At 38.3% G+C, this 26,852-nt stretch overlaps 1 protein-coding gene across 1 annotated transcript in view; it reads left to right on the plus strand.

Annotated features, from left to right (window-relative positions):
- The window catches only part of LOC126248732 (E3 ubiquitin-protein ligase RNF170), a 117,834-nt gene extending 92,916 nt beyond the window's left edge, over nt 1–24,918 (plus strand). Inside the window, exon 6 of the mRNA XM_049950051.1 lies at nt 23,423–24,918. Coding sequence (XP_049806008.1) covers nt 23,423–23,704 — 282 coding nt within the window. The 3' untranslated portion in view covers nt 23,705–24,918. The remainder of the gene's footprint in view (nt 1–23,422) is intronic.
- The last annotated feature ends 1,934 nt before the right edge of the window (nt 24,919–26,852 follow it).

The raw sequence follows: 26,852 nt of genomic DNA on the forward strand, positions 1-26,852 counted from the left end.
TGCTATTACATTATTTGTGTATTTTTACGCATCCATTACATATAACTATTATTAGCAAGTTTCCGCTAGTTCTTTACAGTGGGATTGTTCTCACTTTAAATGATATCACATGTATTTTAATAAGTTGTTAAACTGTTGAAATTAAGCAATGCAATTAGTGTCATCATTTACATTTGAGTTATTGTGCCATCCAGCCCATACCCATCATATGAGCACAGCATATCCAGTTGCAACCTCATACCCAAATGGTCTTGCGCTGGATGGGCCTGCTTAGTCAACTGTTTTCTACTCTACATCCACATGCTGTACATGTGGTTCTGAGCTGTGTACACTATGCCTACTTCAGTACACACAAAGCACATAAGGCACCTAACTGATCTGGTATTTTATCTACTTTAGATGCCATTTCTTCCACCACCCTTCATTAATCCTGGTTAATTCTACTTTTCTGTGTGTACTTCCTATTTATAGTGTGTTGAAAATAAGTTGCAACTTTTGACAGTTCAGTACGGAATGAGTGGTTCCCAATGTGTGCTGTGTGTGTTAGCAGTTGACCACAGTGTAATGCCAGGTCTACTTGGTGCAGAACCTGACAGGCTCACTGGACTGTGTGAACAGCAAGCGGCACAAGTAGGCTGATCTGCAATCTTTCTCAAATGATTTGAGAGAAACTATTCAGTGATTCTCTCTCATTTTCACACATCTTATAATTTAATTCGTCTGCTCCATGATGAACCACCTATTTGTTAATGGTCATAGTTATTGTGATATTTCGATAGTTGGTAAACTACTGCAAGAAATTTTTAGTTTGCAGTGAAAAATAGGTGTCACTATTAATTTGTGTGTTGGTGCGCATTAGGTTACATGTTTCTGCATATTAAACGTGGAAGGATATCGCTGTCTGTTTCCAATTTTAAGAGATAGAATGTATGTAAAGCACTGTCACAAACCGTGCATTAGTGAAAAACTAGAATGAAATATTCATAAATTCCTCATATCTCATAAATGGTATTGAGATATCAGAACGAGATTTTGGCAAATGGTAGCATGCAAAGACAAGAGCGCTTTGCCATTTGATTAATATGCGAAACTTCCATATCTACCACAATATTCAAGTGACTACAGATTTTTTCAGTGAGATTATGTAATTATTGAGGGCTCTCAACCACTGGTGAAATGAGAACTGCCATGGGTCTTGTAACAATATAAGTGAAGAAGTTGCACATTTATCTTTATACTGAGAATGGGCTGTTTCATAAACTATTGACCTGACTGGTACTCAGCTGTTAGTTTAATATTAGAGTATTTCAGGATTCGGTCGTAATTTCAACTGCATTAGAATGTTAGTGAGATTAATATTTCTAAATTCTGCTGTGTTTTGAAAAAAAGAAGTAAATTTTAACATGACAAGAAGAGAGAGTAAATCAGTGTCTCCTCAACTACCTTCTTGGTATGGTTGACAACTCAAGAAGACCAGTCCTGTCATGTAACATTTGCAGTGGCTTCTTTTGCCAGCATGTCAACCTCAGTGAGCATAAACTTAGTTTTGTTTTTTGCCACATTACTTTTCACCTAGGGCCATATAACTCAAGTCAGATTTAAATGAGCATGGTATGGAAGAAGCCTGATTAAACTGTACCTCATTGATCTGGTAATGTGAAATTTTGGCTTGTACAGCACTACAAGTTCCACTAACTTTGCCTTATACATACTGGATTCAGTTTATCTCGTGGAGCATTTCTGTGTACCCAGGACAAACTACCACTTTCCTCCACTGCGTTGGTGGAGCTTTGTGCATCACAGCAGAGTGGTATGGCATTTTTCCATTACTATTGTGAAATTCTGAGGAATATTTTGCATCAGAATCTTCCCAGCTGGTGAACCTGTTCTCGGACAACACTTTTATTTCAAATCTTGTATTCATATGTACTGCACTGTTGTGTTATTAATCTAGAGCCAACACAAAAAACTTGTTCACAATACCTAATGGCTACAGAACACTTCTATGCCAGACAATACAACTTTACAATGAGAGGTGATGAACGTTGATGCATCTAATGTGTGACACCATGTGGTACTGTTCATTCATGATGTGGCAACACGGGCATGTTACCAGCTGAAGTGCTGGCTGCATGGTAGGGAAAGCCAGCTCACCACTGTCGTTATCTGGGCAACAGCGTCATATCCCCCTCCGGTCAGTGAAACATCAACAGTCGCAAATAATTTTAAATGCATTGTAGGTCCTTTACATATCTGATAAGACACTTGATGACCAGATATCATATCCACACTTCTTATTCTTATTTAATGCAGTTCAGTGGCTACTGATGGATGAAACTTATCATACTACATTTTTATGAGTTAATGTAAATATTAATGTTCATTGTAAGCACAGCTGCACAGCTTAGAACCATGTCTTATTGTATTTACTGTTTTGTCATATTAATTTTTGTTCTATTGTCTCCAGATAATGTGATGATGCCTTACAAGGGTGAAATACGTAGTAGTCATTAGTAAAAACAATTTTGTTACAGATACTGTTTTCATTCAAAATATTCATAACCGATTACTCCATTGGACAGCCAAAATGGAGTGGAACAAACATTACTGTGAATAAATATTAACTGAGGTAATTAAGTATTGATTATGGGTTATTTTGAACAGTAGGAGAGAAAGAAGAATAAAGATATGCTGTGGGGCTTATTTTCTGGTGCCATCAGTTTCCAATTGGTAACATTCTCTCTCTCTCTCTCTGTGTGTGTGTGTGTGTGTGTGTGTGTGTGTGTGTGTGTGTGTGTGTGTGTGTGTGTGTGATTTTCCCCCATAGTACTGCAAGTACTCTTATAATGGATCTGTTCTTCTAAACAAAGTAACACAACAGTTAATTTTTGGGACTCGTATTTCAGAGGGCCCTGGTTGATTGCCAGTATGGTTGTGGTATTGCTAAATCACTCCAGATGAATGATGGGAAGGATTTTTAGTCAAAGCCATAACCATTTTTCCCTCTTTAACATTGTCAGCTCTAAGTAAGTGATCCACGTGTGCTGTTCACAGCATGTAAACATTAACAATAATAAATTTTTTTCTCTCTCTCAGATGAAGTTTTCCTTCATAGCATGTCGTACTGTTTCGTATACTAAATGAAATAGCTGCATGGCGAAACCCTTTTCATCACTCCTTCTGCATCTTACTATAAATATATTGAAAGTAGGAAAAAATCAGATTTTATTTTTACTGCCTTGCAGGCCTCCCACCACCAGCACCTCCACAACCAATCACTTGTATTCTTATATCCAATGTGATAGGGTCATCTGTAAATAACTGTATTACTACAAGGCAGAAAGTAATTGGAATTCTACTGTGTCATCCATCTCTTGAGGCATGTAGCTCTTGGATTGTAGGAAAATATTTCTTACAATTTGTCTGTAATAGGAGTGTGTTGAAGTATATGCCAGATACAATGAGTAAATCATCTTGAATGAAAACTGTAAACATAGAAAAAGTGTGTTTACTATCAGTAAGTGAAACAGTTTCCAGTCTGTAGTGCTGTGTCAGTGACCTTGGTGTTTTTGTCAGAATATGAGATTTGACTTTAACTAAGTATTGACTCATTTCTACTTGCAAGAAACAGAAAGGAATGTACTTCAGGAAGACAGTGATGAAACCACACTCTTCAATGAACTAAGTTTCAGTACTTGGCAAGACTTCATGGTTTTACTGTAGTCTGTAGTCTTTATGTTGTTGGTGATAATGTGCCACACACACACACACACACACACACACACAGACTCACTCACTCACTCACCCACTCACTCTATGATTATCTTATAATATCTTCAGTTTCATGAATAACAGAATTCAAGGAGAAGAGTAGCTTATAAACTGCTCAAAAGTTGTATTACATAGTTTTTATTATCGCACAATGTTATAAAAATTTTCTGCTAATTATATGAAATACCTTCAGAGTTTGACTGCATTAATTAGTAACAGCATGTCCAGTTTGTGTGAATCATCAGTTGTTTACATTACTTTTTTGTTTTTTACATTAAATACTGTGAAATGTGTTGAGAGCTATTTAGTCCCACAGAAAGTGAATGGAGAGTTGTGCCATTTAGTACATTGAGAAAAAGACATTGTCTGTGTTTGTTGTTTTGCTTTATACAATCAGAAACTGAATGTTGGGATTTTTATTTGCCATTGCAAGCATGTATTTTTAACCAACAAGGGAATGATCCAATCCAACATGTCGAAACCTACCCTGACATTTTTCACCCAGAAATAGTACATCGAAAGAAATGCAATTTCAAAATTTTATCTAATATGGGAAACTCCAAATATTTTTAAAAAAATGTTAAGGTTACTGATTTTTGCCTCATGAAGAACCACTTATAACAGCTGTTTATACAGCCCTTCCTGTCTAGTGCATGGAAAGCATGAATAATCAAACGCAGCTGGGACGAGAATGTAGTACCATGTAGTGCAAAGTCCAAAGTGCACACTCATGAATTTTAAGTATTTAAACTATACCATAAATTTCCAGAATGAGATTTTCACTCTGCAGCGGAGTGTGCGCTGATATGAAACTTCCTGGCAGATTAAAACTGTGTGCCTGACCGAGACTCGAACTCGGGACCTTTACCTCGAACTCGGGACCTTTGCCTTTCGTGGGCAAGTGCTCTACCATCTGAGCTACCGAAGCATGACTCACACGCGGTACTCACAGCTTTACTTCTGCCAGTATCTCGTCTCCTACCTTCCAAACTTTACAGAAGCTCTCCTGCGAACCTTGCAGAACCAGCACTCCTGAAAGAACGGATACTGCGGAGACATGGCTTAGCCACAGCCTGGGGGATGTTTCCAGAATGAGATTTTCACTCTGCAACGGAGTGAGTGCTGATATGAAACTTCCTGGCAGATTAAAACTGTGTGCCCGACCGAGACTCGAACTCGGGACCTTTGCCTTTCGCGGGCAAGTGCTCTACCATCTGAGCTACCGAAGCACGACTCACGCGTGGTACTCACAGCTTTACTTCTGCCAGTATCTCGTCTCCTACCTTCCAAGCTTTACAGAAGCTCTCCTGCGAACCTTGCAGAACCAGCACTCCTGAAAGAAAGGCTACTGCGGAGACATAAAGCTGTGAGTACCGCGCGTGAGTCGTGCTTCGGTAGCTCAGATGGTAGAGCACTTGCCCGCGAAAGGCAAAGGTCCCGAGTTTGAGTCTCGGTCGGGCACACAGTTTTAATCTGCCAGGAAGTTTCATATCAGCGCACATTCCGCTGCAGAGTGAAAATCTCATTCTGGAAACATCCCCCAGGCTGTGGCTAAGCCATGTCTCCACAGTATCCTTTCTTTCAGGAGTGCTGGTTCTGCAAGGTTCGCAGGAGAGCTTCTGTAAAGTTTGGAAGGTAGGAGACGAGATACTGGCAGAAGTAAAGCTGTGAGTACCGCGTGTGAGTCGTGCTTCGGTAGCTCAGATGGTAGAGCACTTGCCTGGGAAAGGCAAAGGTCCCGAGTTCGAGTCTCGGTCGGGCACAGTTTTAATCTGCTAGGAAGTTTTATACCATAAATGTTTCAAATAACTAATTTTTTGAATAAATTGCTGTTCATATCAATAGATAAACTGTTACAGATGTAATTGTTACACTAGTGACTAGTAGAGGAAACAAAATCAAGTCAGTGTATCATATTACATTACAGACGACATCCCTCAGTTCAGACTTTATTATTGAAAACAGAACCACATAACTGGTTCATGCAGTTGCACAGTACTCAACTGATGATTTCAGATGAAGGTGGTGGCAGTGTTGACCTCATGTGCTATTTAAAAAAGGTGGCAAAAGAATCCGTGGCTCTTCCAGTGTAACAAGCTCTGGAAATTCTCTTCTTAATGTCAGATTTTCATTGTACAGAACTAACCAAAGTATGCCATTAATAGTAAGCCGAATTATTTCCACATCCGAGGATATCTTATATAATCTTGCAGTTATTCTCACTTCTTTCAGTACACAAGATGTGCACCCTTTGCGATAGCCACCGAGTGACTCATTCCACACGTGAGCCTCACAGTTCGACCACCAGACCTATCTTTTCTATTCCCACCTAACCAGTTCGATTGTAGAGGGACTTCCCTCCAAGTTTTATGTGATTACAGAGCTACTTTCCCTATGCATGAATGAATATTACAGTTAAAGTTTTAACTTTTACATTCTTTAACAGCATGTTAATTTTGAAATTACATTCTTAAATTAATTACATTTACATAAATTATCATAAATAATTGATAAAAAATTTACATGGATGTTACATCAAAGAACATAGCTATACAGAAGTCACATTAAATAAAAACAGACAAAGAATTTAGGTAAGACCATTATAGGTAATATCGATAATAGTGTTACAACCTGAAATGACAAAGAGCGATCGGAAGTTGTATTGTCTGACAATTTTCTGAAAGTGTGACACTGTCAAAAATTTTCTTTATTGAGAGGCTGAATCACACTACTAGTTCCAGATAGAATCTGAAATACATACATTGACAGTCTTTTTGTTGTCATAAAGAGAGAGTTGCCTTGTGTCCAGGCCAAAGGTCCAACAAAAGTGATGAATTATATTGTAATATGTAATATGGAAAATTATTATTTCCCATTTTTCCATATTTTGCTAAGATGATGATGATAAGATTTTTCGTAACTACGCAGTCCTTTTTTAAAGTTTTGGTCCTGATTAGTATTAAGGTTCCTGAAGACAGGTGTATAGCTGTGGAAACAATAATCTATTGATGATTACCAGTGGCATTGTATACGAATGTGTCATATCGTTCATCAGCTGCACAACCGACTCTGTGTGTTCTCCCCCTCCCCCACTCAAAATGATAAAGTGCGATTTGCATGCAGTTCTTGGACATAACCTGACTGACTGACTTTTTGCACAGCATTTTAGGGGATGACAAGAAGCTTTGTCTTCACATCAGCTATGAATTTTCTCCATAGTGTTATCTATTAATAATACCTCCTCTACACATATAGTTGAAGTAAACTTGGTAATTTTATGACTTCCTTTTCCATATAATTTCTTGAATCTGTTTAACCAAGTAGAAAAACTCTGAAAATCAGTAATGTTTGCCTCATTTACAATTCAGAGGGCCCAGTCTCGTAGACCTCCCTCAGCAGTGGTACATTGACTCTTCTGGGCAGTTCTAAATCTTTCGAACAGTTTTTCTTTCACACTATGGCGAGTTTCATTTAGCTGCATTTTTTGTACTTCATGTAAATCTTTCTTCCATTTATACAATTCAAATTCAACTTTTACAAAATGAAACAGGCTTTGCGCTGATCTTAACTTTGAGTGTTTTCTCCCGCCTTTGTTTAACCAAAAAATTTATAGACTTTTCTTTGTCACTGAAAGCTACACATAAGATACAAAGAAACTGGTACACCTGCCTAATATCATGTAGGGCCTCCCGCGACCATCAAATGCCGCAACATGATGTGGCGTGGACTCAACTAATGTCTGTAGTAGTGCTGTAGGGAATTGATACCATGAATCCCTTCGGAGCGTTTTATGTCGCAGAGTTGCTCATTTATGGGACGCGCATTGGTCAACACTTCCCCATAATAAATTGCGGGAAGTGAAAGCCCTTCCTTGCGCTTGGACCTCTTCCTCCCGAATGCGTCGTCGGGAGGAGGTAATTTTAGCTAGACTCCGGATAGGGCACTGTCTTTTTAGCCATCGACATCTTTTAAGCGGCGATCCTCCCCCACTCTGTCCCCACTGCTCTCAGCTGTGGACGGTAAGACACCTTTTAATTGAATGCCCCTATTTTAATCCGTTACGCTCCCGTCTACAGCTATCGCCTGATCTCTCGTCGATTTTAGCAGATGACACGCGCTCAGCCGACCGCGTTCTCCAGTTTATTAGTGACAGTGAAATGACGTCAGTCATTTGAAGCCTTTTTTGGGGACAACCAACCCCTTTCTGTAGTGGATTTTTAAGCATTCCTTCTGCTTTTAGTTTCTCCAATTTTATGACTTTGTTCCCATTGCTGCTGGTTTTCAATTTCGGTTTTTTACTGTTTCCTAAGTCACGGGCTGGGCGCTAATGACCATAGAAGTTTTGCGCCCTAAAACCAAAAACAAACAAACAAACCATGAATCCTGCAGGGCTGTCCATAAATCCATAAGAGTACAAGAGGGTGGAGATCTCTTCTGAAAAGCATGTTGCAAGGCATCCCAGATATGCTCAATAATGCTCATGTCTGGGGAGTTTGGTGGCCAGTGGAAGTGTTTAAACTCGGAAGAGAGTTTCTGGCACCATTCTGTAGCAATTCTGGACATTTCGGGTGTCACATTGTTCTGCTGGAATTGCCCAAGTCAATTGGAATGTACAATGGACATGAATAGATGCAGGTGGTCAGACATGCTGCTTACATGTGTGTCACCCGTCAGAGTCATATCACTCCAACTGCAAACGCCGCACACTATTACAGAGCCTCCACCAGCTTGAACAGTCTCCTGCTGACGTGCAGGGTCCATGGATTCATGAGGTTGTGTCCATACCCGTGGACGTCCATCCTTTAGATACAATTTGAAACGAGACTCGTCTGACCAGGTGACATGTTTCTAGTCATCAACAGTCCAATGCCAGTGTTGATGGGCCCAGGGGAGGCTTAAAGTTTTGTGTTGTGCAGTCATCAAGGGTACACGAATGGGTCTTCAGCTCCGAAAGCCCATGTCAATGATGTTTCATTGAATGGTTCGCATGCTGACGCTTGTTGATGGCCCAGCATTGAAATCTGTAGCAATTTGCAGAACGGTTGCACTTTTGTCACATTGAACGATTCTCTTCAGTCATTGGACCCATTCTTGCAGGATCTTTTTCCGGCCACAGTGATGTTGGAGATTTAATGGTCTACCAGATTTCTTATATTCACGGTCACAGTAAACTCTTGAAATAGTTGTATGGGAAAATCCCGACTTCATCGCTACCTCAGAGATACTTTGTCCCCTCGCTTATGCACTGACTATAACATCGTATTCAAACTCACTTAAATCTTGATAACCTGCCATTGTAGCAGCAATAACTGATCTAACAACTGCACCAGACACTTGTTGTCTTATATAGTCATTGCTGACCACAGTGCCATATTCTGCCTGTTTCTGTGTCTATATTATCTGAATATGCATGCCTATACCAGTTTCTTTGGCACTTCTGTGTATTACAGTAAATGTATCCTTTGTTCTGTGAAGGTATTCTATTTTTGATCTGGATTTTAATTAGCGCAAATACCATGATTTGAACTGCAATTCGTGCAATTGTAAGATTTATTTCCTATTTCTGCCAATGTTTCCACAATTTCTAATGAAATTTTGACATCATTTGAATGAATATCCAGGAAATTAATTAATAACACATATGTAGGTCTTTAGGAGAAGTAGGTGATTTCAATTGCATACCACATATTCTTGTGTCCTCTTTGCAAGGTTGAAGACATTAATTGTATTCCACATTACTGTGGAAACCGCACAAAGACAGATGCTATCAGCAAGCATATAAGAAGGAAACGGAGACAATTTTAATTCAGTTTTATCTACGATGTTAACACTTAGCGATACTGTAGAGACAACTGCAAATTATAATGGAATTTAAATGGATTGCAGATTTGAGCAAGTAGTAACTGTGAACAATTTTGTCAGAGATACTATCAACAAAAACTGAAATTTCCTTTGCAGATTACCATTGTGTCGTGCCATTTTATCCTCTTACCAATGTGACATTGACCAAGGCTATGAACCACCCATATTGGGCATGCGCTGCCTGCTACAGCAACAGAAAGGGTGTACATTTCTCCAGCTGCCTGGTGAACTAGGAATTTAGGAATTTGGCAGAGTTCAACAGTTTTTAATACTTGCAGTGTGAGGGGTGTATACAACCGGGAGATCCGGGAAAAACCTGGGAATTTTTTCATCCGGGAGAAAACTGGGAAAGATCTGGAAATTTATTAGAATTCTGGGAATTTTTCATTGTTTTAGTTTTCAGTTAAATTTCTGTAATTTTGACTGGTAAGAACAGATACTGTAACAAAGGATATTACTGTATCCCGCTACTGCAGAATAATACTGCAGCATTAAAACATAAATGAGAGGGAAAAAAAGCACTAAAATAAAACTTAAATTGCTAAGTAAATATGCCATATAAAATAACACAGTGCATGTACAAGCGTCTGCCAACAGCAAAATATATCAAAGAATTTAGGAAGACTGCGCAATGCTTCAAAACAACAAATTACCTCCGATGAGTGTGACGTCACAACTGTTTACATTAGATTCATATAAGCAGTTACGAGCGGGCTCATGCATGCATGCAGTTGAGTCGCATATGTGTAATACTTTCTCCCACTTCTGGCTACAGAAGTGTGGTTGTTAGCTGTGTAAGCAGCAGTTGCAGCAACCCACCACATGGGGTCCCCGAAAAAATTTTACTGGCATGCCCAAGCTGCCAGATTCACTCGTGCGCAGCAGGCCCGGATCTAGTGGATGGGGGGAGGCAAACCGGGGTATCCGAACCTGGCAGCAATTTCGGGGAGGGGGGGGGTCAAATTCATATTCTTGAGGAGAAAAACCTTGTTTCACAGTTTCACAAAGCTCCTAGCATCCAGCACACGTCGGGCTATCGATTATTCATATGATTTTGAAACACACCCCTGCTGGTTTTTGGACACAGCCTTTAAGTTGATTTTTGAATGAATTATTAGTTGATTTTTGAATGCGTGCATTGTGAACATGATGTCTCTGCCAGGGAAACCCTTGTCACATCTAGAAATGAACTTTCCCACAGACAAAATGGGACGGGGCTATATGAGCTGATCAGAATAAAGCTGAACCGGTGAATGCCAACTGCTGCTTGTTTAAGTTGTTGATTCGGTTTGCAAATGTTCGGCGCTGTTATAATTACTAGTGAAACCCATAGAGTCAGACTACCAGAGTGGAAATAAACGACTAACAGGGATAACAGGTAAGAAAGATTATGTATTATCTTCTCGTGTAGTCCTGGCTAGCAGCATTGTACGAACATGTAACAACGCCTAACCAGAGAATAATCGCAGGATAACTAAACCGGTGATTATGGCAGGGTTAGTAAAGTTAACCAGAGAATGAGTTTTGATAGTGGTAGGAATAGTTACAGAATTAGCGATGACAAGCTTGTTTGTTAGAAAGAGGAAGGAGAAGAAACGGGGATATCACACAAATATGGAAGAATATAACAATTCCAAAATTATACAAAAATTTCGTTCTACCACTTTTCAGTCTCGTGCATGAGAAACTGTAGCGTATGAATGAAATGTGAAACTATTTCCTAACATAAAGCTTTTTGATTTAGCAGGCCAAATAGGTATTTCGTATTGGTACTTCGTGAATTATATTGTTGTACTATAAAAATGATCATGCCAAAACAGTCTTGCTTATTTCATGTGGTTAAAATTGCTGCAATATTAGAAAGGCCTATTTCATTTTATCCAGCACATGGTGACAAAATAGAAGTAATCAGATAGAGAAACCACAACAGTCTTGGGTCCTATTTGTATTAACGGCTTTTTCAGTGTTAGACGACGACATTTCGATTTTTGATGTAGCAAAACATTTGACGAGCTTTGATGAGGTAATAGTTCTTTCACAGAAAGGAAAACGCACCATGTAAAGCTGTAGCAAGATCAGAGAGAAAAATCGCTAGGACCTAAGTATTGAAGAAATGTGTACTGTCTTGCCTATCTCTTGTCTTTACTGGTTTTAGGTATCCTATATTTAATTTTATGTCACATAGAAGAGCAAGTTACTAGCTAATAGGCAATAAAGAGTCAACATTTTCTGAAGAGCTCTTGTTCTCCTGGTTACAAATAATCTCATCCAGTATTAATTGCGATTTATTTATTTATTTTATTTTTAAAAGGGGCAAGATGTCAAACCGGCCGACTGGAAGCAGGAGAGAGACTACAGGCCATTTTAATTTCCACTGTCCTGAAATAGTTTGATGGCATCCATTACAAAATATACACATTTGAGTTCCACAGAGTGGTATAAGAATGTTGTTTGAAGAGGTGTGACACTGCACTTCAGCACACTTAAGGCCAAATAACATGTCTTACATTTCCCGAAGATATATGTTTTATGTATCAGACTCTTCAGAAAGACGTGCGCTACAAAATGAACTTATTTTTGAAAAGTCTTCTTTTTTCTAAATTTGTGATGTTCTGATATGCAGAGCAGTCTGAATTATTATGGGGGTGGGTAGTCTCCGTGTGACGCATGTTTACATTTACTGATTTTTTGTTGTTTCCTCTTCATTTACTGCTCTCACGTCAAATGAAAACAAGATAGATTTCTATATGTGAATATAGTAACTGTTCTCTAAAGAACAGATACCATTGATGACCATGCAGCTTCTCTAGAATGAATGATAATTAATTGAAACCCTCAGCTGCCGACAGGTGTTGTTGACATACCTTGATGGGGACAGCATTTTCAGCTATCTAAATTTAGATTTCCATGGTTTGTAACTATTACTTTGTCAGTGTAGCACACTTTTCAAAAACATACTATAGCATCTCCTGTGTTGCTGATCAAACTTCCAAAACTATATACAACATTAGAAACTATATCCGTAGAGCGCCTGATATATTGACGTACGAAATGGTTGGAATTTATGTTGTTGCAAAATATGAATGACTTACATATGGCTGAGTCCACAGTCCATGCCAACACGTCTCGTTTCATTGTTTCACCATATGGATTGATAGGCATCATAGCCAGAACAGCTTCTTTGCGTGCTCTGTCATATGTAGTTCTCATCCACTGTTGTTCATGTAGCCCATTCCCACTAGTGTCCTGATAACGTATGCAAATACATGACATGACAGACATTGGTGGTGAAGATAGAGATCCGTATACTGTTGTACTGTTCTGCCAGAATTTCTGTGACACTGATCATATCCGAGTAGCTTATTTAACTTCTCATTCATGTACACGCCAGCACACAAAAAAATATTGAAGTAGAAATGAGATGTATTATAGTAGGCATGTTGATATGTGACATTTCTTATTATTTCTGCAACGCAAACAAGTTAAAAGGACAAAAGCTTTGATATAATGAAAAGAGGCTGGTAGAGAACCTTGTTTGTTTGTGTGTAAATGAAATAACAGATATCAGCCATTGTTGCTCTCATTTTGAGCACATTTTGCAGATACTTTTGGAAAAGTTACAAAGTTAAACTTAGCAAGCATTACGTAATTGTTATCGTAAATAGTTTTAAAAAAAGGCTGTAATAAAACATATCTAGCTGAATTTCTCAGTTGATGCAATAGTTAAGATTGTAAAGTACAACACTAAATTGAATGCCTCTCTGTTTGCTATCATATGAGATGTGGCAATTAAATAACGAGAGTGGTATCAGGAATGTGATTTACTGCAAATGAAGTTACAACTAACTTTTATCCCCTTCAATATACATCCCTCCCCTATCTATACACCACTGCATGTGTGTGTCTTCCATTATTCAAAGCTGTGCTGTAGGTCACCACCTGACTCCCTCTCCCACAACTGTGCTGGTTTTTCTTTTGCCTCTTCAACAGACTGAAAATGTGTTCCCAACAATGTACTTTTTACTTTTGGATACAGATCAAAGTCACAAGGAGTCAAATCTGGTGAATATGTAGGCTATTTGAGCACAGGAATTCTCTTGTCTGCAAAAAAACTGTTTCACAAATATGGCATTGTTGACTGACGCATTGTCCTTATGCAGAATCCAGGTTTCATTCTTCCACAGATGTTTAATTCATCATGCAAAAGTTGTCTTGCTGTCTCTTTATTCATGCTCATCAAATGTCTGTGATCATCCAAATACTCAGACATTGACCATTCCTCAGAACTTTCTGAATGTTGCTTCAGTTCTTGAACTCATGGATTCACTGGGGCATTCCTCATTTTGTATCTCATACTGACCTGCTGAAAACCGTTTGCACCATTCAGAAACTCGCATTCGTGACAGTATTATCATCATACACCTCCCTTAACAAATTAAAACAATCTGTTGACGACTCTCTCTCTCTCTCTCTCTCTCTCTCTCTCTCTCTCTCTCTCTCTCTCTCTCTCTTTAACACACTGCTCTACAACCAAAACTCAGAAGCGGACTAAAGCAGACAGGGTTCAAGGTCAACTGTATTCCAATACCAGCCTTGCCTCATGTGGCTGCACAATAGGAGATGCTGCACAGTTGTGTTATTTAAATGATTTAAATGCCACACATTATGTACTGAAAACCTCATTTTCATTCTGTGAACTATTCACAAAATAAAAAGGGTGCTACATTTTATGCGATTCTCAATGCATATGTGGAAAAAAAGGATTTGTGTGTGTATTTGTGTTTACTTCAGTCCTCCAGTAGCACCACAGTTCAGAATACATGTTTAACTGTGGGTCCCCACCCCCACCCCTTATACCTGACTGGGTAGATCAGTTATAAAGATTCTAGGAGAGCACAAGCATGCCATCTCCAAAAGACCAATCATAGTAAAAAGGTCTGTGGTATTCAAATAAACTTTAAAGTTGTTGCAAGAACTTCTGTTCATTCTATGTATAAATGGCCTTCCATCTTACACTGATGTAACAAAAATAGTGCTATTTGCTAGTGATAGAAGTATCATATATTATCTCACTCATAGCAGGGCTTCAGAATCAAGAAACCAACAGTGGCTGCTATATATGACTGTATATACAACCTTGCAAAAATTGTGGATGCTAAAGGCAAGTAACAGGAATACTCCTAGACTTAACGAAAACATTTCACATGTTTCCAGAATGAAATTTTCACTCTGCAGCAGTGTGTGCGCTGATATGAAACATCCGTACAGATTAAAACTGTGTACCTGACTGAAACTCGAACTCGGGAACTTTGCCTTTCGCGGGAAAGTGCTCTACCAACTGAGCTACCCAAGCACACTCACAACCTGTCCTCACAGCTTTAATTCTGCTAGTACCTTGTCTCCTACCTTCCAAACTTCACAGAATCTCTCCTGTGCTAGAGCAATTGCTCCCAAAAGGCAAAGGTCCTGAGTTCGAGTCTCGGTCCAGCACACAGTTTCAATCTGCCAGGAAGTTTCTTTTCACCTGGTTAACTACACTGTTCTCCTTAGGAAATTTGAAACCTTTTGCATTAGGGGATTATCAAATGAATGAATTCAGTCATTCCTATTCAGCCATAGACAGAAGGTTAGCATAAGATTTTGGACAACAAAACTAGATTAGTCTCAAAGTGCATGTGAAAGACAGCCTCAGTCATCCTGGTATTGCACAAAGGTCTGCCGTGGGACCATTTCTTCTTCTTAACTATGGGAATGACATGATATTAAATATTGCAGCCCACAAAATAATTTTATTTACTGACGACACAACAGTTATAATAAAAGCTGACAGAAATTAGGATCTTCGAGAAAAAATAAACAGTCAGTAAACAACTCAGTGACTGGTCTCACTTAACCCAGCTAATTATTGTTAACAATAAAACAGTAGTCACCAAGATTAACAAATGTGCATGCTGCCACTAGCTAGTTAATAGTTTAGGATTGATGTGTGGGGATTGTAAATTGTGGTTTCACTGTGGTGAATGCAGTTGGACAAAAGAAGGCATTTCTAACGAGGCTGTCCCATGGATCTGTAGTTACTGTGTAAAAGACAGGAAGAGTGTAGAGTTACAGGTTAAAATTTTTGTCATTAAGGCAGAGATTGAGGCTGCAAAAATTGAATTAGAGCATTTCAAGGGGTGGGAAGACAGTGAGGTATGAAAAAAGATAACAGGAGAGGGGTGAAAAGGGAGTAGTTTGTGAAGAAGTTCGATTGACCTGTAGAGGAAAGAAGGGTGCTGCAGGTTTCAGAAGACAGGTCAGAAACTTAAGTTCAGGGAGAAGAAAGGTCTTGCTGCTAGGAAGCAGTATGGGAATTGTGTCGGACAATATATGCAGGAAAACTGAGGATTAAGGTGCTAGGTCACAACTATTGTAAAACCTAGTGCTAGCCTGGGTCATATGATAGTGGATATTGAGGAACTGATTAGGGATCTAAGTGAAAAGAACCAGGGATTGATAATTTTGGGAGCAGGCAACAGCCAGGCAAAGAATAGAGAATAAAGCATCAGGAGTGACCCGGAGAATCTACAGGCAACAACATCACACACAAACATGGGCTTTGTTGAGGTTCTGCAGTGGCATGATAAAGCTTGGATGAATGAAGCCATCGGGTGAGTTAATCTGGAACTGATTGATTTGTTGTTGACTTGGGACGGAGCTCTCTTTAGTACTATGCCAGTTGCTGCTGTTGGGAGATGAGGATTATGCAAGACACGGCCTACACAATAACAGGAAGGGGAAAGATAGATTATCTGAACTGACAGCTAAACATGGGAGGGGGGAGTGGAAGAGTGTGGACTTGGCCACCAATTGCAGAATTCCTGTGATTATAGGTGCGAGAGAAGGTTTTTTTTTTAGTTGCCTCATTCAAGCTGACTGCTTTGAAACAGGTCCAGATAAATGGTCACACTTGTCTGAATAACCTTATCATCATGCTTTGGAATTTTAAAGGACTGAAAAACTAAAGTGAAGAAAGTCTTGTCTGTTTACACAGTCTCGAATGTCAAAAGTAATTGGATGTATTATGTCTGCCTGAGCGTCCTTTCAATACAGGAATCCATTTGTGTTGAACTTGGAATACGATAAATTAGCAGTCCATTTCTTAATTAAAATAAGGAGATTGGAGGAGTCGTCATGTTTGTTGGAAATAACATTAAGTTCAAATCTATTGATACCAGTAGTTTCTCCTTAGATCAACAATTGGAAGTCTGTGCATGTGAATTGCTGCTACCAGAAAAGTCATTTATAACTGTTACAGTATATAGATTCCTACTGGGGAACTTTCAAATATTCTTACAAAAATTTGAGTCATTATTATTCTGTCTAGACAGATGTTATTAATGACTGACCAGTCTCACGACTTACCTCCTTGTGGAATGCTCTGGGAAGAATTGTGTGTGTAAGAACCTTAGCACACCTGTCTCAAAATTTAGTCTGCATCAATTTGGATTTCAGAAGGGGGTCTCCAAAGAACATACTGCCTGTCAGTTCACCAATTATACAAATTTTAATGACAAAATATTACCAACTTTTTTCTGTAACTTGATGAAAGCATTTGATTGTTTAGTTCACAGTATTCTCCTAGAGAAGCACAGATGATGTGATTTTGTAGATCATGCTGGTAAATGGTCTACATGTTTACAAGCGCCACAGAGATCGATACTGTGTCCACTGTTTTTGTTACGTATAAATGGTCTGCCATTATATATCCAAGAATCAGATGTAGTTTGCTTTGCTGCTGTTACAAGTATGATAATCACAATATTATGAAAAGGATAGATTGCCACTCACCATATAGCAGACATGTATAAATGAGTAGTGTTGTGTGTGTGTGTGTCGGCGCACACGTTGGTGACTCTTCTATATGGTGAGTAGTAGTGTATTCTTTTCATAATATTGTCATTATTTCATCCTGGATTTTTCATTGTTTAAGTGTAATAATCAAGCGTAACAGAGTAACTCCAACACTTGAAACTGTAAGTAATATTTTCTTGAAAATTAATAACTAGTTCTCTCCCAATGGACTGTCACTGAATTTAGCTGAAACACAATACATGCAATTCAGGCCTGACCACAGGATTATATGTGTGAGAGTAAATCAATAAATGAAACAGAATCTTTGTAAATTCTTTGGTGTTTATTTTTATACGAACGTGAGCTGGAAGTCACATGTTGCAGATCTCCTTAAATGTGTTAGCTGTGCAACTTTTGCATCACTGATGACATCAGATTTTGGAGATGCAAGTGTAAGAAAAAGTTGACTTACTTTTCCTACTTTCATTCACTAATGTCTCACTGCATCCTATTCAACTCATTGGTGAAGAAAGTGTTTGTTGCACAAAAGCAAATAATAAAGATAATATGTGGTGTCCACCCAGAACCTCTTGTCGACAGCTCTTTAAGCAGTTGAGCATCTGACAACCTCGTCACTGTACGTTTACTCTCTTATGAAGTTTGTTGTCAGTGAATCACATTCTGAAAACAACAGTAACATTCGTAAATATAATACTAGAAGGAGAACTGATATACACTGTACGTCACTGTCATCGTGTAGTACAGAAAGGAGTGAGGTATTCAGCCATAAAAATCTTTGACCACTTACTGAGTGATTTTAAGAATTTATTCGATTGTAAAATAATTTTGTGGATAGTAAAATTAAATTAAAATACAAACTGAAACCACATGTGCTTGATAACTCTTCCTGCTCCATAGAAGAATTACTAGATAGATAGTATCTTTATGTGGTTTGGTTATATTTATTAAATTTTGTTGTAGATTAAGATAAAAAAATCAAGTTATATAAATGGCCAGCTTGTAACAACATTTTCATAGAGAAAATGTGGTTCATTTTGAAACCTGCTGACATGTTTTGTGTCATAGCAAGTTTTTGCAAATATGATACATAGGCCATAAAAAAAAACCTAAACTATACAGGGTGGTCCATTGATAGTGACTGGGCCAAATATCTCGCAAAATAAGCATCAAACGAAAAAACTACAAAGAACAAGCCTCATCTAGCTTGTAGGGGGAAACCAGATGGCACTATGGTTGGCCTGCTAGATGGCACTGCCATAGGTCAAACGGATATCGACTGCATTTTTTAAAAATAGGAACCCCCATTTTTTATTACATATTCATGTAGTATGTGAAGAAATATGAATGTTTTAGTTGTACCACTTTTTTTGCTTTGTGATAGATGGCACTGTAATAGTCACAAACGTATAAGTACATGGTATCACGTAACATTCTGCCAGTGCGGACGGTATTTGCTTCATGATACATTAACCATGTTAAAATGGACCGTTTACCAATTGCAGAAAAGGTCGATATCATGTTGATGTATGGCTGTTGTGATCAAAATGCCCAACGGGCATGTGCTATGTATGCTGCTCGGTATCCTGGACGACATCATCCAAGTGTCCAGACTATTTGCCGGATAGTTATGTTATTTAAGAAAACAGGAAGTGTTCAGCCACATGTGAAATGTCAGCCATGACCTGCGACAAATGTTGATGCCCAAGTAGGTGTTTTAGCTGCTGTCGCGGCTAATCCGCACGTAAGTAGCAGACAAATTGCGCAAGAATCGGAAATCTCAAAAACGTCAGTGTTGAGAATGCTACATCAACATCGATTGCACGCGTACCATATTTCTATGCACCAGGAATTGCATGACGACGACTTTGAACATCGTGTACAGTTCTGCCACTGGGCACAAGAGAAATTACAGGATGATGACAGATTTTTTGCATACGTTGTATTTAGCGACGAAGCGTCATTCACCAACAGCGGTAACGTAAACCAGCATAATATGCACTATTGGGCAACAGAAAATCCATGATGGCTGCAACAAGTGGAACATCAGTGACCTTGGCGGGATAATGTACGGTGCGGCATTATGGGAGGAAAGATAATTGTCCCCCATTTTATCGATGGCAGTCTAAATGGTGCAATGTATGCTGATGTCCTACGTAATGTTCTACTGATGTTACTACAAGATGTTTCATTGCATGACAGAATGGCGATGTACTTCCAACATGATGGATGTCCGGCACATAGCTCACGTACGGTTGAAGCGGTATTGAATAGCATATTTCATGACAGGTGGATTGGTTGTCGAAGCACCATATCATGGCCCGCACGTTCACCGGATCTGACATCCCCAGATTTCTTTCTGTGGGGAAAGTTGATGGATATTTTCTATCGTGATCCACCAACACCACCTGAAAACATGCGTCAGCGCATTGTCAATGCATGTGTGTTGAAAGGAATGTCGTTACACGTATTGCCAAATGGATTGATGTTGACTGACATCATTTTGAGCATTTATTGCATTGATGTGGTATTTACAGGTAATCACGCTGTAACAGCATGCATTCTCAGAAATGATAAGTTCACAAAGGTACATGTATCACATTGGAACAACCGAAATATAATGTTCAAATGTACCTGCGTTCTGTATTTTAATTTAAAAAACCTACCTGTTGCCAACTGTTCGTCTAAAATTGTGAGCCATATGTTTGTGACTATTACAGCGCCATCTATCACAAAGCGAAAAAATTGGTCCAACTAAAACATTCATATTTCTTTATGTACTACACGAATATGCTATAAAAATGGGGGTTCCTATTAAAAAAAACGCAGTTAATATCCGTTTGACCTATGGCAGCGCCAGCTAGCAGGCCAACCATAGCGCTATCTGGTTTCCCCCTTCAAGCTAGACAAGTTTTGTTCTTTGTAGTTTTTTCGTTTGACGCTTATTTTGTGAGATATTTGGCCCGGTCATGATCAATGGACCACCCTGTATACCCGAGCAATAAAAGGTGGGCAGGCCTAGCCACAGTTGCAGGCAACAGCTCCACCTTGAATAACACATCTTTAACAAACAAACCATCCTTCAAATAGCTTATTTATCTTGGATATGAATAGTAATTGATTATTTGTCTTTGGTATGAACTGTACATCATTTTGGCAAGATTACTGCCAAGAGCTAGCATTTTGGCACACCTACACTCATTGTTGGAAGTACTGCAAACAACTGAGTATTCTTTTGAAAGGTGAGTGTATTTATGAATGCCACAGTTGCTTCAGGTGATTGTAAGTTTAGTTTCATGAACAAAATAATTATGCAAGATAGTTTAGGCATTCCATACAATCTGTTAGAAGCAAAACATCATCATCTGAATTCAGCAAAAGTGATCAAAATTTTGAATCAACAATTCCTGAGTGGCTTGAAGATGCATCTCTTTTTGATCAGGAAGATGACAGTGATTCAGACAGTGATAGCCCCCAGGATAATGATCCTGCATCTTGTAGCATTTCAAGTGAAGATAGCCAACAGAAGTGCTGATTTCTTTATTGGTCATGATGGAACTGAGTGGATTAAAGCAAAATTTGAGTACACAATATCATGGAAATTCCACCTGATTCAATAATAGATAGTGTAACTGTCACACTAAGAAAACATCGGACTATTACACAAAGAAGGAAGGAAATGTGCATTGTACTAGTTTAGAAGGTAGGTACATTGTTGTTATCAATAAAAAATTGGCAGAATATTAATCTTAGGAAATGAATGCATTTTTTTGCGGTCTGATCAGAAAAACAAACCAGTGTTGCTTCAACTATAGTGAAAACACTAACAAAGACATTGAGAGGAATCTCAACAAATACTAGAACGGAAAATTTTGCACATTTCCTGTCATTTGAAGAACTATTGCAGGAAAAGATTACAGCAGTGACAAAATGATAAGGAAATTCCATCAGAGATGAAGATCTCATAGTCCAGAGAAGTTTCATCTTCATCATTTGACTATGTGGTTTTAAAGACAATTTGACAACAGTAGGTTATGTGCCCAAATAGAGTAAAAGTGTCATCCAGTTCAGTTCTCTGCACCATGATGCCATGGTAGATGAAGGACGTAAAAAGAAGCCAGAGAGAATTTTATTCAATAATAGAACTAAATCAGGAGTTGATTCTCTTGACCAGAAGGCATGTACATTAAAATGCAAGTGACAGTCAAGAGGATAGCCTTTTGATTTATGGACAAATGTAATGGATGTAGCACCTGTGATTATTTTCACAGCAGCATCCCAACTACCAGGAGGACAGATCTGATAAATGGAGAATTTTCCTGAAGGAGTTAGGGTAAGAAACAGTACATCCTCATGTGGAGAAAAGGGTCAGCAACACACCCCTCCAGAAGAATGTTTTACAAGCCATGGCACCTTTTAGAGTTAACCGCCAACAACTGAAGATTCTGGAAATGGACTATCACAAATATATGATGATTTGTGTGCCCACATTGGTTAGACAAAAAAAAATATTGTCAAACATACCACAAATGCACATAAAATATTTGCAAGAACATAGTGTCAATAAAGAGAGTGAGAGTGAGAGTGAGAGAGAGAGAGAGAGAGAGAGAGAGTGTGAGCTGAACTCCTGGTGTAAGGCCAGTAAAACAAAGTTTGTTCTCTCAGGATAATTATAACCTGATTTATGATATTGAGTTTCATATCCTAAAATGAAGGTCACAATATCATAATAAATACTTTCATTTTCACTCCTTGTCTCCAAGCCCATTGTTATGTGATAGTTTTGTGTTAATATATAGCTTTTGTTCTGAGGTAGCAGTCTTATAGACCCCCTTCATGAATTTTTGAGAGTCCAGGCACTCGTGCCTCCAAAGATAAAAGTGACGCGTAGATCGACTGACTTATTGACTGCCAAATGACAATATTGGATAGAGACTAGAGGGATGTTCTGGCATGTGATCAGGTGTAGTTGTGTTACCAACATTGCAGTGATAAAATCAAGACCAAATAAAATTAAAAAAGACATCTATTTTATTTTAGAGGAACGTAGGCGTGAGGAAATTCAAGTGTAGGCTTGATTCTTAAACAATTTGGGCTGGAGGGGGTGTAGGAATTACCATTATCGATTGAATCTTGGACAGAATATCAAGGCTTGTTTTAAAAATAAGCAAAAGGTATACTGAAACATCGTAAGGAGGAGGAAGAAGGAGAAGTAGTCTATGATGAGTTAGAGAGGCTAATAAATGGTAACAGCTCACTGTAGATGATGATGATGATGATGATGATGATGGTGATGATGGTGATGATAGTGGGAGTTTTGGAAAGGTGAATTTAGAAGAGGGAGGTGAAAAAGCCCTTTTCGTTTCTGGATATTTATTAGACATAGAAATAAACAAAATATAAACTGAAATACATCAAAAATAAAAAGGTAAGTAGGATATAAAATTTTCTTTAATGGTTTCGATGTTTGTTCAGTATTCTTGCATCAAGTCAGTTGTGGAATAACATTTACCAAAGTAGTTTTGTCATCATAAGGCTTGATCAGCTGGTTTAGTGGATTTTGGTCTTGTTGAAAAATACAAAATATTGGTAACAAATAGAATAGATTCAACAAATTTGACTACTAATTGTGAGCATGCTGAACTAATTACCTTTATCAGACACAAATCGTCATCACCTGTACCACCAATTAAACTGTTTAAGAAGTATTTTTCGTAACAGTTTTGTGAAGACAGCATTGTATTCCATGTAACTTCTAGATGAAATATTTCTTTATATACAGTTGAAGCCCTTATATTACAAGAGATAGCCATTCAATATCGTCATCATCCCCACCCCCACCCCCACCCCCACCCCTTATTCCAGCATGACTTCGCAAGATAGTGTGGTTATTATATATGATCTAATATTCATTGTTTTTACTTTGTGTCTGTTTCAGATACCAGAGTTTATCAGAGATATTCCTTTTTTAATCCGCAACTTCACAGCAGATTTTTTTTCTGTGAGAGGGCTCTTCTATCTCTTCCAGTTGCGAATGGGTTTCTGCATTAGTGTTGCAATTGCATACTTGTTGTCACCACTGGACATAATTCCTGAATCTGTTTATGGCATTTTAGGTTTGGTTGATGATCTTTTTGTTTTTGTGTTATTGTGTATGTATGTAAGTGTTGCATATCGTGGACTTGTTCTGAATGATCCGTTCCTGCCTCACAGATACTAATTGTAATTCACTTACTATTGCATATAAAGACTGTTACAGTAAGTGTTCTCTGTGTTCTGTTTACTGGCATGATTGATTGTGATACTAGGGACAGAGACTTGAAATCTTCATCTGACAAGTTTGTCAAAATATTATTATAGGTTTGCTCAAAATATATGTATATATTATTTATCCACGCTAAACTGCAAAACTGTGATAAATTAAAGCTGATATACATTGCATCTAAATATTTTTAATACAAATTTACTGAATTTATCTTTAGTTATACTTGATCTCTCTCTCTCTCTCTCTCTCTCGCTCTCTCTCTCTCTCTCTCTCTCTCTCTCTCTCTCTCTCTTTTTATGTTATGTTGATGTTCAGCTCTCAGGAGTTTTGTCATGTGGTCTTATTGAAATGACACTATGTTTTGCTGTCAGAATCTGCTCATGTACTGAAGTAGTACAGGTAAGAGGTTAATCTTGTTGTCATTCTCACTTTCTTGACCTTTCATCATTTTATTATATCTGTGGACCAAGTTTCAGTGGGCAAGGTTTCTCTTGTTATGTGTAACCATTGATTGATTAATGGTTATTGACATATTTGACATATGCAGTTAACAGTATTGACAGTGAGTGAATGATGGAATTCCTGCTCTACAGATTCATACCTGTAGCACATGACAGATAGAAGTTGAAATATATATGAACTGAGTAATAGCTAATCAGAGTGAAGAACTGTTGAATTTATTGGGCCACAGTGTATTACCTGTATTGGTAATACTTCTCCCCAAGTATGGAAAATTGGGACAGAAAGAGTAATGATGGAGAAACTGTTCGTGCATTTGTAGTAACTGATGATACTGCAGAATGCTTTAGAAAGATTAAGAAGGTTACAGAGAGAACTCCTGAATGTTGTACTCTTGCAGATTCAGAACAGAAAATGTAAATTATTCCTGCATTATGTAATATAATAAAAATGTAACACTGTGATATTATTTGGTTGAGGATTTCCTGTTTACTAGAAGGAAATAAATAACGATGAAGGAAAGAGTTTTAAGTGACTTAGGTTGTTTGATTTTTTTGCTTTGTGTGTGTGTTGTTATGGAGTAGCTCCCATGATGATAAATTCATTGACTGAATATGTCAGTAAATATTTGTCAGACTTGTTTAGTAAACAGAGGTGCATGATCTGTTTTGTGAACCAATTTATTTATTATTTGTAACCATAAATTAAATAAATGAGATACTGAAAATGCATTATTTTCTGCACATGCCTCCTATCTTTTAAAACTTTGTGCCTTTTGAGCGCATAGAAATGATTACACATAGAGGGAACTTCTGTCTGTGTCTGCTAGCCAGAATGTTCTAGACCATGTGCTGTTTTCCAATCATATACTTAGATTCCGTTCTTGAAATATTTCAGAATTTTGAAGGTGAATGAGGAGCGAGAGGAGTTTACACCTTCCCCAGTCCTGGCACTGCATGACAACAATGCCAAGAAAGAAAAACTTACTGTTGCTAGCAGTTATATGATAGGCACAGATCTAGTGTAAATCTAAGAAGGTACTGAAAATATGACTGCCTTAGCTACAGAATACTCTTCAAATCATCGAACAATTCCTGTAAAATCAAGGAGTATCTTGCTGTTATTTTGGAGATCAGGAAATCCAGTCTCTATTTCTATGGTAGACTATTAACAATCATAATGGAATAGTACTCTCTATTTTGATTGACTAGCCTTAAGGATCTATCAAGACAACTGACAAAATGGGCCATAAGAGTTGAGGTTATAACGCCAAAGTGGAGTCCAAAATTGACACACACATCCGAATTCTGTCTCATTGAACAACCAGCATAGGTAACATTCCAGTCATCACTATAGTAATAGCTATTGCTGTATCTCTGGAAGTGCAAAAAATTATGTCTTGTAGATCTTATTTCAGAGATAATATGTATCAATATGATTTTACAGGAATATGTATCAAACACACCTACAACTGTACTTAAGAAAACACACTGCAGTTATGAATATTTAGATACAAGGCTATCAGTACATTGCCTCTCCAGGCATGTAATGCCTTGCTTAATCTCCTTAAAAAATGTGACTCATAAGAGGTTTAAGAAAAATCCTTTTTACACACTTGAAGACTTAAGACTGTTGAGGAAATTCCCTTATTTCATAAATCAGAGCATCTAGTTACACAGCTGTCAACAGGGTAGGTCTTTCATTGGCATACTACCACACCCAGTGACCTTTAAAAATTATCTTAATTCCCCAATTTTAGAAATACAAACTGCCACTGATGTATAATTATTACTGTGGTCTTCAGTCCAAAGGCTGGTTTGATCCACCTCTCCATGCTAGTCCATCCTATGCACATCTCGTCATCACTGTTTAACTACTGTAACTACAAGGGTGAAAAGTAATGCCTCCACTTTCATAACTCTTCAACAGTAGGCAGCATTGGTATGCGGCAGGTACTGTTTGTTCCGTAGCCTCTTCTCTACAGCACCTGTTGGCGGGAAGCCTTAGCAATGAACGGTTGTGTTGTTACAGTGTAAAGTATGGAACCCTGCGCAAATGGTCGGTCAATGCTATTTAAGCAACGTGCAGTCATTTAATTCTTGACAGCAGAAGGTGTCACCCCAAAGGAGATTCATCAGAGAATGAAAGCAGTTTATGGTGATTGTGTTGATGTGAGTATTGTGCGTCGTTGGGTGAGTAAGTTTAAAGATGTTGAAGCGGGAACATCTGACTTGCGTGAGAAACATCCTGTAACAGCAACCACCGAGTTTCACAAGCAAAATGTTGACAGATTGATTCAGGACAATCATGGTATCAATCAGAGAGAAATTGCAAGCACAATAGGCATTTCACAAGAACATATGGGTCACATTATTGCTTTGCTTAGCTATTGGAAGATCTGTGCACAATGGGTACCTCAGGTGCTGACTCCTGAAATGAAAGTGCACAGACTTGAAATTTGCCAAGAACTCCTCTCGCGTTACAAGAATGAAGGTGATGCATTTCTCCATTCAATTCTGACAGGAGGCGAAACATGGATGCACCATTATGACCTGGAGATGAAACGTCACTCTGTGGAATATCGACACAAAGACTCGCCCCAGAAAAATAAATCAGACGCAGTCCTCAGCTGGAAAAATCATGG

This window comes from Schistocerca nitens, chromosome 3 (genome assembly GCF_023898315.1).
Source record: "Schistocerca nitens isolate TAMUIC-IGC-003100 chromosome 3, iqSchNite1.1, whole genome shotgun sequence".
NCBI classification, from domain to species: Eukaryota; Metazoa; Arthropoda; class Insecta; order Orthoptera; family Acrididae; genus Schistocerca; species Schistocerca nitens.